The sequence below is a fragment of the Cherax quadricarinatus genome, chromosome 5 (genome assembly GCF_038502225.1).
Source record: "Cherax quadricarinatus isolate ZL_2023a chromosome 5, ASM3850222v1, whole genome shotgun sequence".
NCBI classification, from domain to species: domain Eukaryota; kingdom Metazoa; phylum Arthropoda; class Malacostraca; order Decapoda; family Parastacidae; genus Cherax; species Cherax quadricarinatus.
Window position 1 is genome coordinate 21,776,055 of NC_091296.1, and position 11,927 is coordinate 21,787,981.

The following is an 11,927-nucleotide window of genomic DNA, read 5'->3' on the forward strand; positions in this document are numbered from 1 at the left end:
CAAACATTTTTTTCACTTTGTCCCCCTAACAATTAAGTCTCTGACCCAATAACCCCTTCCTTCCTAATATACTGAACATTGTACAGTTTATTAAACGTGATATTTTTAAAAGAATACAGCAAAACACCTTATGCACAAATAACCTGCACATAGGAGAGAGGAGCTTACAACAGCACTTCAGCCCAACATCTTATACAGTGGACCCCCGGTTTTCGTAATTAATCCGTTCCAGAGAGAGTGACTAAACCCGAATCTGATGAATTCCGAATTAATTTTCCCTATAAGAAATAATGGTAATCCAATTAATCCGTTCCTGACACCTGAAAGTACTAAAAATTAATTTTTTTACATATACATTTCCCTACACAGAAAACAATAAGACATGCAGAATAAACGGTACTAAAATGACACCATAATTGAAGACTCATTGATGAGTGATGAGATGGGAGGAGGGGAGAGGATGGAGGTATACTATTATTTGGAAGGGGAATCCCCTTCCATAAAGACTTCAGGTACCAAGTCCTTTTCTGGGATTACTTCCCTTCTTTGTTTTTTAATGCCACTAGGACCAGCTTGAGAGTCACTGGACCCCTGGCACTCAAAAAAGTGTTTCAGAGAGGTCTGTATCTGGTGTTTCTTTAAAACTTCCCTAAAATGGAGCACAACATTGTTATTGTACATGTTGCCAACTCAGCCTGCAACAGCTTTGTCATGGTGATGTTCATCCATAAATGTTTGCACCTTTGTCCACATTGTACAAATCTCCTTAATCTTTGAAGGCACCTTCCTCCATCTCTCTTCCTCCTCCTCTGAAGCAATTTCCTGAGCTGTGGTCTGTTGCTTTTGCAGCTTTGTAGTTGTTAGCTCTTCATCATGGTCCTCCACCAACTATTCCACATCTTTGAAACTCACATCCAACCCCATGGAATTCCCCAATGCCACAATACTTTCCACAGCTGGCATAGGCTCCTCAGGGTCAGTCCCAAGCCCTTCAAAATCCCTCTCTTGTACACATTGTGGCCACAGTTTTCTCCAAGCAGAGTTCAGAGTCCTGGAAGTCACTCCCTCCCAAGCCTTACCTATAAGGTTTATGCAATGGAAGATATTGAAGTGATCTTTCCAGGACTCTCCCTCTTTTGAAACACTGCTTTGGTGTACAGTTTTTGAAATTTGGAATGACCTGCTGGTCCATGGGCTGGAGGAGAGGAGTTGTATTAGGGGGCAAGAACTTCAATTTGCTCTTCCAAGTCTGGAGGATGAGCAGGAGCATTGCCCATTACCAGAAGGCACTTGAGTTCCAATTTATTTTCCAGGAGGTATTTCTTCACACTGGGGCCAAACACATCATTAAACTAATCAAGGAAAATGTCCTTCGTGACCCATACCTTACTGTTTGCCTTCAACATGACTCACGAAATTGTAATGACACACACAATTTACTCTTGATGACACTGTTTTTCTTGAACACTCTGGGATTTTCAGAGTGATACACCAGTAAAGGCTTCACTTTGAAATCCCCACTAGCATTACTACAAAACATGAGTTAGCTTGTCTTTCATAGGCTTGTGTCGTGGGATTGCCTTTTCCTCCTGAGTAATGTAGGTCCTCTTCGGCATTTTCTTCCAAAAGAGGCCTGTTTCGTCACAATTGAACACTTGTCGGGGTTTGAATTTTTCAGCCTCTATGTACCCCTTGAATTTCTGAACATATTTTTCAGCTGCTTTTTTGTCAGAACTGGCAGCCTCACTATGCCTTATCACACTGTGTATGCCACTACGATTCTTAAATCTCTCAAACCAGCCTTTGCTGGCCTTAAATTTACCAATATCAGCACTAGTTCTAGGCATTTTCTTTACGAAGATCATCATGCAACTGCCTTACCTTTTCACAAATTATTGACTGCATAACACTACCTCCTGACAATTGTTTCTCGTTGATCCACACCAACAACAAAGTCCCCACATCTTCCAGTATTTGCGATCTCTGTTTTGTAAGCATATTTGCACCTTTCGCAACAACAGCTTCCTTGATTTCCTTTCTCTTGGTCATGATTGAAGCAATGGTTGTATGGGGTTTGTTATACAACCTGGCCAGCTCTGCGACACGTACTCCACTTTCATATTTCGCAGTGATGTCTTTCTTGAATTCTATAGTGTTTCTTACCCTCTTTATCAAAGTGCCAGCACTAGAAGCTTTCTTTAGGCCCATGGTGGCTTATTTAGCAGCTGCCAGCGCTAAAAAGAATGGAATAATACAAAATATATCATATGAACGTGTGGGAGCGTCCTCACTGGCTGATAAACAATGGCATACTGGCTGTAAATGGTGTGTCGGACCACTCGGGCCGTGCGGTCGTGTTTGGGACAAATGACTAATACCGAGTGCAGTAACGATCACCAAGCCAATACTTTGACGAAAAAACGTTACTTATTCCGAATACTACTACGAATTCCAATGACAACGTAATCCGGGGGTCCACTGTATATGAAATTTTAAATGCTCCATGTGCAACCCTCTGTTGTGCAAAACACTACAGAAAGTATTCACTGGTATTAAAAGTCAAGAGATACTACAAAAAAGAGTACAGTAGGGCTCCACTTATACGACAGGTTAGGTTCCAGGCTACTGCCGGAAAGCGGACATTGCTGGAAAGCAGAACGCCATTTTTTCCACTTATAAATGCATACAAATGCCAGACAACAAGTTTACACTAACATTTATTAAGCCAACAGTAGAACTAAGCATTAAAAAAACAATAAAAAGTCAAATACATACACAATACATTCAGTACTTATCTTAAAATATTTGTAGTCTTAATGTAGGGTGAGAGGTGAGTAGTACCTATTTGTAGGTACTACTCCCCATCCCAGACTTAATATACAATATTTAAAGCAGCCCAGGGAGATAAAATACACATACAGTACACTCATTGTTTACTTTAAAATATGTGTAGTCTTAATGTAGAATGAGAGGCGAGTAGTATTATTTGTAGGAAGTCAGGTGTAGGTAGCCAGTAGATGTAGCACACCTGGCTACATAGCTATACAGTAGAATAAATAAACAAATGTGAGATGTCGTAGCAGACGACTTGCACAAGTGGTGATAATAACAATACCGAGTCTCATTAAATGTCGTATATTACGGTAATATACACATTTTCATTAATCCATCCATGATATTTTTTTCAAAATTATATAATAAACACGATACATAACATAAAAAGATGATAAATACACCCCACAATAGAATAAATAAACATAAATATAAGATGTGGGAGCCACATAACTTGTACAAGTGACGGCAAGAATAACATTTTCTCTAATCTAACATAAGAGTAAATGTGTTACTGGGGGTAACTGTAGAAAATTATTCCTTTCGTTTGTATGTAAGTAAGTTTATTCAGGTATACACAAATACAGTTACATAGATTATCATACATAACAACATACGTGTAGAGAACCTAGGATAACCCAAAAAAGTCAGTGTGACTTATTTCCATTGCCTTCACTCAGAGCTTCATTTCTTCTCAAAATGATGTTACATTACCTACCTGCATAGCTGTACGATATTTAACCCTTTCAGGGTTTCAGCCATACTAGTACAGCTTACGCGCCAGGGTTTTTGATGTATTAGTACGCCTAAATTCTAGCACCCTCAAATCTAGTGGGAGAAAGCTGGTAGGCCTACATATGAAAGAATGGGTCTATGTGGTCAATATGCGCAGTATAAAAAAAAATCCTGCAGCACACAGTGCATAATGAGAAAAAAAACTTTGACCGTGTTTTTGGATTAAAACAACGACTTCGCACTGTATTTTCATATGGTATTTATTGTTGTATTCTAGTTTTCCTGGTCTCATTTTATAAAATGGAAGACATATTACAGAAATTGAGATGATTTTGACTGGTTTTACAATGAAAAGTACCTTGAAATTGAGCTCAAAGTAGCAGAAATGTTCGATTTTTACCAAAGTTCAAAAGTAAACAAATCATGCCACGCTTCCAATACACGTCAACTGGCAAGTCTGATATTCTTTCACAAGTGCGCTGATATCATTTATACCATTTCTACACTAATGCAGTAGTCTGCATAACAGTAAATCTTCTATTTTTTGTAAGAATAAAAATTCAAAGTGGAAAGCCAAAGAAATATAAGAGGGGCCTGGGATATGACTAACGAACAGAGAACTTGTTATTTTAGTGCCAGGAATGTCTTTCTTGTTTATTCTGGACCCTGTTTGGAAATTGGCATCTTTTGAAATTTGTGTGAAATTGGCAAAATTGCTAAATTCTGACCACGTATTGAATAGTTGAAATTGGTAAATGGTTGGTTCTTGTACTCATTCGATAGAAAAAATGGAGTTCTAGCGAAATAGTTATGATTTTTGTCGACTAGTACACTGGAATTGGCTGAAAATGGGGTTCAAAGTGGGCAAAATCGCCGATGCGTAAACATCGTTGAGACTGCTAACTTCGCGATTACATAATTCCGTAAGTTTTCCATCAAATTTCATACTTTTGGTGTCATTATGATCGAGAAAAGATTCTCTATCTTTTCATAAGATTTTTTTTTTTTTTTTTTTTTTTTTTTTTTTTTTTTTTTTTTTTTTTTTTTTTTTTAAATTTGGGGGACCCTGAGGACAAGTCTCTGAGAGGGCCTGTGGACCCTGAAAGGGTTGATGATCTTCAATCTTTCTTCATACGGAAGATTTCTAATGCTATGTATTAATTTAGTCATTCTATGCTGAATGTTTTCTAATGAATTTATATCCATTCTGTAATATGAAGACCAGAACTGAGCTATGATGAATGATTTTGAAAACTGACAAGTTGAAGAATTGAGACACTTATGCAACATATGGGAATCTTTATTGAAGAAACATTTTGCCACACAGTGGCTTCATCGGTCCAGTACAAAGTAGAAATGGGTAAGGAGAGGAGGAGATTGAGGTAATCAGTCCCTCAGCCTGGAATCAATGTGTTCAGTCCATCACTCTTGTAGGAAGTACAGAATAGGTTCAGAGAGGTGGCTTATATACTGCAGTCAGGTGAGTCGAAGCAGGAGGAGGTGGGATCACAGAGGGACCTTCCACTAGTGTAAGTAGGTCGTCTTCCAAAGGTAGCACAAGCATTGAAGAAGTCTTTGTACCAAGATCCCATGTTGCAGTGTCTGACAGTCTCTCTCCTTACCCATTTCTACTTTCTATTGGACTGATGGAGCCACTGTGTGGCAAAATGTTTCTTCAATAAAGATTCCCATAAGTTGCATAAGTGTCTCAATTCTCCAGAAATGAGCTGCGTAATCTACGTGAGGCCTTACTAATGATGTATAAAGCTGTAATATAACCGCTGGACTTCTGTTGCTTACACTTCTTGATATAAATCCCAGTAATCTGTTTGCCTTATTATGTACACTTAGGTATTGCTGTCTTGGTTTAAGATTGCTGCTTACCATAACCCCCAAGTCCTTTTCGCAATCTATATGGCTAAGTTCTACGTTATTTAACTTATAAGTGCTAGGGTTATGGACACTCCTGAGCTTCAGAACCTTGCATTTATCTACACTGAACTGCATCTGCCACTTTTCTGACCATGAATTGAGTTTGTTTAAATCCTCCTGAAGTTCCATGATATCTACGTTCGAATCAATTATCCTACCTATCTTTGTGTCATCGGCGAATTTGCTCATATCACTAGTAGTTCCCTCATCAAGATCATTGATATATATTATAAACAACAACAGGCCCAAGACTGATCCCTGTGGAATGCCACTTGTTACAGGTCCCCACTCGGATTTAACCCCATTTATGAACACTCTCTGCTTCCTTTTCGTGAGCCATGACTCAATCCATGACAGCACTTTTTCCCCAGTGCCATGAGCTACCACTTTCTTTAACAGTCTCTAGTGTGGTACTCTATCAAAAGCCTTACTAAAATCTAAATAAACAATATTAAATTCTTTATCATGATCAAAAGCTTTACTGAAGAAGGTTAATAAATTAGTTGGACAGGAATGACCCTTCGTGAATCTATGCTGAGTATCATTAACCCTTTGACTGTTTTGGTCGTATATATACGTCTTACGAGCCAGTGTTTCGGACGTATTAATACGCATAAATTCTAGCGGCTTCAAATCAAGCAGGAGAAAGCTGGTAGGCCCACATGTGAGAGAATGGGTCTGTGTGGTCAGTGTGCACCACATAAAAAATTCCTGCAGCATGCAGTGCATAATGAGAAAAAAAAACTGACCATTTTATTGGATTAAAATGCCGACTTTGAGGTGTATTTTTGTATAGTATTTATCGTTGTATTCTCGTTTTCATGGTCTCATGTGATAAAATGGAAAACATACGACAGAAATAGAGATAATTTTGATTAGTTTCCCGATGAAAACGACCTTGAAATTGACCTCAAAGTAGCGGAAATGTTCGATTTTTACCAATGTTCAGGAGTAAGCAAATCACACTACACGTCAACTGGGGAGTCTAATATTCTTTCACTAGTGCACTGATATAATTTATACCATTTTTACAATAATGCAGTAGTCTGCATAACAGTAAATTTTGTATTTTTTGTATGAATATAAAATCAAAATAGAAAGCAATAGTAATATAAGAAGGGCCTAGAGACGTGACTAATGAACAGAGGATATGTTATTTTAGTGCCAAGATTGTCTACATTGTTTACTCTGGACCCTATTTTGAAATTGGCATCTTTTTTAATTTGCATGAAATTGGCATCTTTTTTAATTTGTGTGAAATTGGCCAAATTGTCAATTTCTGACCACTTTATTGGGTACTTCAAATTGGTAAATGGGCAGTTTCTTGTACTCAACTGATAGAAAAAAATGGAGTTCTAAAGAAATAGCTATGAGTTTGATCAACTGGAACAACGGAATTGGCCAAAAACAGGGCTCAAATTCGGCGAAATCACCGATGCGTATATGTCGCTGAGACCGCAATTCCGTGAGTTTTCGACCAAATTTCGTTCTTTTGGTGTCATTACCATCAGGAAAAGATTCTCCATCATTTCATAAGAATTTTTTTTTTTTTTTTTTTTTTTTTTTTTAAATTTTGCGACATAGAATGACAGTTTCAGAAAGGGGCTTGTGACAGTCAAAGGGTTAATCAAATTATGCTTATCCAGATGGCTTCTTATAATATCAGCTATAATTGACTCTTAGCCCTTTGAGGGTTTTGGTCGTACTAGTACGTCTTACGCGTAGGGGTTTTTGACGTACTAGTACTCATAAATTCTAGCGGCCTCAAATCTAGTGGGAGAAAGCTGATAGGCCTTCATATGAAAGAATGGGTCTATGTAGTCAGTGTGCACAGTCTAAAAAAAATCCTGCAGCACACAGTGCATAATGAGAAAAAAAAAAACTTTGACCATTTTTTTTTAATAAATCAGCGACTTTGCAGTGTATTTTCGTATGGTATTTATTGTTGTATTCTAGTTTTCTTGGTCTCATTTTATAGAATGGAAGACATATTACAGAAATTGAGATGATTTTGACTGGTTTTACAATGAAAGGTGCCTTGAAATTGAGCTCAAAGTAGCAGAAATGTTCGATTTTTACCAAACTTCAAAAGTAAACAAATCGTGCCAAGCGTGCAATACACGTCAACTGGTGAGTCTAATATTCTTTCACAAGTGCACCAATAATATTTATACCATTTTTTACACTAATGCAGTAGTCTGCATAACAGTAAATCTTATATTTTTTGTGAAAATAAAAATTCAAAGTGGAAAGCAAAAGAATATAAGAGGGGCCTTGAGACGTGACTAATGACTAGAGGAAATGTCATTTTAGTGCCAGGAATGTCTTTCTTGTTTATTCTGGACCCTATTCGGAAATTGGCATCTTTTGAAATTTGTGTGAAATTGGCAAAATTGCTAAATTCTGACCACTGTACTGGATAGTTGAATTTCATAAATGGGTGGTTTCTTGCACCCATTCGATAGAAAAAATGGAGTTCTAGCGAAATATTCATGTTTTTTGTCGACTAGTACAGTGAAATTGGCCGAAAATGGGGCTCAAAGTGGGCAAAATCGCCGATGCGTAAACATCGCCGAGACCGCTAACTTTGCGAGAGCATAATTCCGTAAGTTTTCTATCAAATTTCAAACTTTTGGTGTCTTTATGATCGGGAAAAGGTTCTCTATCTTTTCATAAGAGAAAATAATTTTTTTTTTTTTTTAAATTTGGCCGACCCTGAGAACGAGTTTCGGAGAGGGCCTGTCGACCCTCAAAGGGTTAGTAATTTGCCTACAATTGTGGTCAGACTTATTGGGCGGTAATTTGATGGTAACAACTTGTCCCCTGCTTTAAAAATAGGAATTACACACCAGCCAGGGTACTTCTTCACATACCAGCCAGGGCACTTCCCCACACACCAGCCAGGGCACTTCCCCACACACCAGCCAAGGTACTTCCCCACACACTAGACAGGGTACTTCCCCACACACCAGCCAGGGCACTTCCCCACACACCAGTCAGGGTACTTCCCCACACACCAGACAGGGTACTTCCCCAAACACACCAGCCAGGGTACTTCCTCACACACCAGCCAGGGTACTTCCCCACACACACCAACCAGGGCACTTCCCCACACATCAGCCAGGGTACTTTCCCAAACACCAACCAGGGTACTTCCCCGCACACACAATTTGACTTGAGTGGGACTTGCGCATGAGTGAATAGAATTATCAAAGCTTATTGCTTGGGAAACATTGAAAACTGGGTTGGGCAAATGCGATTCTGTTAGTGGGATGGTTTGTGAAGGACCTGCCTAGTATGGGCCAACAGGCCTGCTGCAGTGTTCCTGCTTTATGTTCTTATGTACACTAGTTGAGGAAATTGCTTCAGAGGAGGAGAAAGAGAGAGGGAAGGTGCCTTCAAAGATTAAGGACATTTGTGCAAAGTGGAGTGAGGTGCAAACATTTGTGGAGGAACGTCACCCTAACCCTCTCCCCTCGTCCTATCTTCCATACACCAACAAGAGTCTTTAGTAAAGGTAAGTGTGATATTATTGTTTTATACTCGATTTCTCATACTTTTCTGTATCTAAATCTGTATTTAATCTGCAAAAAAAATTTTTTTTTAATACTTTTGGGTGTCTGGAACGGATCAATTGGATTTACATTATTTCTTATGGGGAAAATTAATTCGGAAATTGTCAGATTCGGGTTTAATCACTCTCTCTGGAATGGATTAATTATGAAAACTGGGGGTCCACTTTATTATGATTAACAAAAAAAAACTTTGCAGAGGTACGAGACGAAATTGTGCGCTACCTGAAAGGAGAGACAGAGAAGCAGTATTCAGCAAAGTGTTCATTTACACTTGTAATGCGAGACCTTCCCTTACCTGTAAATCTTAATGAACCTGAAGGTAAGAATATTGTGAAACATTCTGTGAAATACCAGTACCTGTATATAAATGTTTTGTGCACGTAGATTCTCTCCGTGACCTTCTTGTAGATAATCACCCTAATACTGTAACTATAATTGGTAGTAACACGTAGATAATTAAATACAAACACGTAAAATAAGAGAAATAAAAATGAAAATTTACAATGAGTAAGATATGTTCTGTTTAAAAGAAAAGTATTAAAGGATGAGGTAAAATATCTTGCTGGGATTATGTTCCAAGCTGGGTCCTAGTAGGTAGTTATTGTTTACTTATGCTATCTTGTTAATAAATAATGTGTTTTGTCTTGGTGGTGGACAGGTTGGTCTGATCCTCTGGCACTGCATGCTGCTTTACACAGAGCTAGGGTACCATCTGCTGCAATATCTGCTCTCTCAAAGATGTTGTTCCAGTCTTAGACATAAATGTCCTTAATAAAAATACATTTTATTCCATTTAAAATAAATATTTTACACGTTTAATAGTTTTATTATCCATTTTATATTATGTTTAATATTAACCTGTTCCTTTAAAGCAGGGATGCACAACCTGTAGGTTGCATGCAACCTGCAAGTAGAATAATTGTAGTCCTTTATATCAGCTATAAGAAACCAAACTACCACCAACTTTTGATGCTGAATATTACCATTAGCTTTACTCGGTTTATAAACTGTACACAACATAACTTTTTTCAGTCATTAATAATAAGTAGTTTATTATATTTAGGGGTCATTTTAAGTAACCATGCTAAAGTGATAAAATACAATATTGCTAAGATCTGAGGTATTTTAATGAATACTTAATATTGAAAAGTTAAAAATTTCAGTCAGCTTCGTCTGCAGTCAGACTTGTTCATCGAAGAGACAGACGATAACTGTGAAAAGTGTATGATTATTGCTCAAAAACTATACTGATTCGGTGAAGAAATTTGAAAGCACCAGCTTAAGTATCATGACAGTGCAATGTAGAAACATCTGTATGTCAAATGATGTCTTATAACAAAAAAAAAATGGCAAAGAAATTTGTTCTTTTCCTTAGTAGTTGACAAAATAAAATTAACAGCTCAATTAGTAATATATGTACAAGGTGTTAAATGGGAAGAACGTATTGGCCTCAGTTGACTGAAAGGGCCGACAAATTAGAATGATTTTCTAATTTGGCTTTTGGAACAAACTAGTGGCATTGAACTAGATATAGAAACATTTGTTGGGATAGCAATGAAGGTACTCCTGAAATGGTTGATGTGCTTAACAGAATGGTCACTATTGCTTAACCTGTAGTTTGCACAAAAATTAATTTATTTGTTTTCACTGCATTATACTTGAGAATTTGTGTGGCAAAGAGTTAAACTCTGGAAAGGTAATGAAAGCTATATTTTCATTGGTTACCTTCAAAATTGCAAACCTTACTTCACTGCCAATTCAAGCTGTTTCTTGAAAGTTTATTATTATTATTATTATAATCAAAACTAAGCACTAAACCACCAGGGTTATACAACTGGTGATCTTATTTTCTTCAGAGAAGTTACATGGTTCAACTGGGGTAATACACTGAAATGATCACTCATCCTTTTTAATAAAATCATCAAGTAAATGATTTCTCAACCTCTTGAACAAAATCATTATTTTTGTCAATGAAAACTAAAAAGCAGCTCCATAGCATTTTTTTTATATTACCAGTTGCTTAAGTAGAATGAATAGTAAACTTCATGGGGTGGTAACTTGTTCGTTTTGCAACCTGAAAACTGTCTGTCAGCGTAACACAAGCTTAAGTTGTTTCAGACAGTTTTTTATAAATGCAGTATCAAAATAGTATGTATGTTTGAAAAGTACAGGGGTGTAACACAAAGCTGAAAACTATGTCTGAGATTCCTTATTAGGTATTTAGCAAATATTATAGAAACTGCAAGAAAGAACAGAAATGCAGGTCTTCTGTAATGTGTTTTCTGTATCACCTGATGGCACTGAACTAGAAGTCCAGGTAAGGTTGATTAATTTTCACATCTGTGATATGAGCTCAGAGTGCACAGAAGAGTTTCTTTTTAATTTCTTGCCCAAAGATCGGTTTCTATATTTTCAAAAAAAAAAAAAAAAAAAAAAAAAGCCACTATTTATGTACCCTCTAAGGTAGATGCCAAGGACAGGCTCCTGGTTCAAAGAATTGGAGCTCTCTCTCCTTGACATGAACATAGTGCCTCCCAGTCCTCAGGTGCTACACAACCACAACTGAACATGTTTAGCACTTTTCCATTAATATAATATTTTTTTTTTTTTTTTTTTTTTTTTCAACAAGTCGGCCGTCTCCCACCGAGGCAGGGTGACCCAAAAAAAAGAAAGAAAATCCCCAAAAAGAAAATACTTTCATCATCATTCAACACTTTCACCACACTCACACATTATCACTGCTTTTGCAGAGGTGCTCAGAATACAACAGTTTAGAAGCATACACATATAAAGATACACAACATATCCCTCCAAACTGCCAATATCCCAAACCCCTCCTTTAAAGCGCAGGCA

General features: G+C 37.4%; 1 protein-coding gene across 3 annotated transcripts in view; it reads left to right on the top strand.

Annotated features, from left to right (window-relative positions):
• The window catches only part of shtd (anaphase promoting complex subunit 1), a 148,066-nt gene extending 138,177 nt beyond the window's left edge, over nt 1-9,889 (top strand). For all 3 annotated transcript variants that reach the window (XM_070101086.1, XM_070101096.1, XM_070101090.1), the window contains 2 exons: nt 9,271-9,393; nt 9,733-9,889. In XM_070101086.1, coding sequence (XP_069957187.1) covers nt 9,271-9,393; nt 9,733-9,830 — 221 coding nt within the window. In that variant the 3' untranslated portion in view covers nt 9,831-9,889. The remainder of the gene's footprint in view (nt 1-9,270; nt 9,394-9,732) is intronic.
• The last annotated feature ends 2,038 nt before the right edge of the window (nt 9,890-11,927 follow it).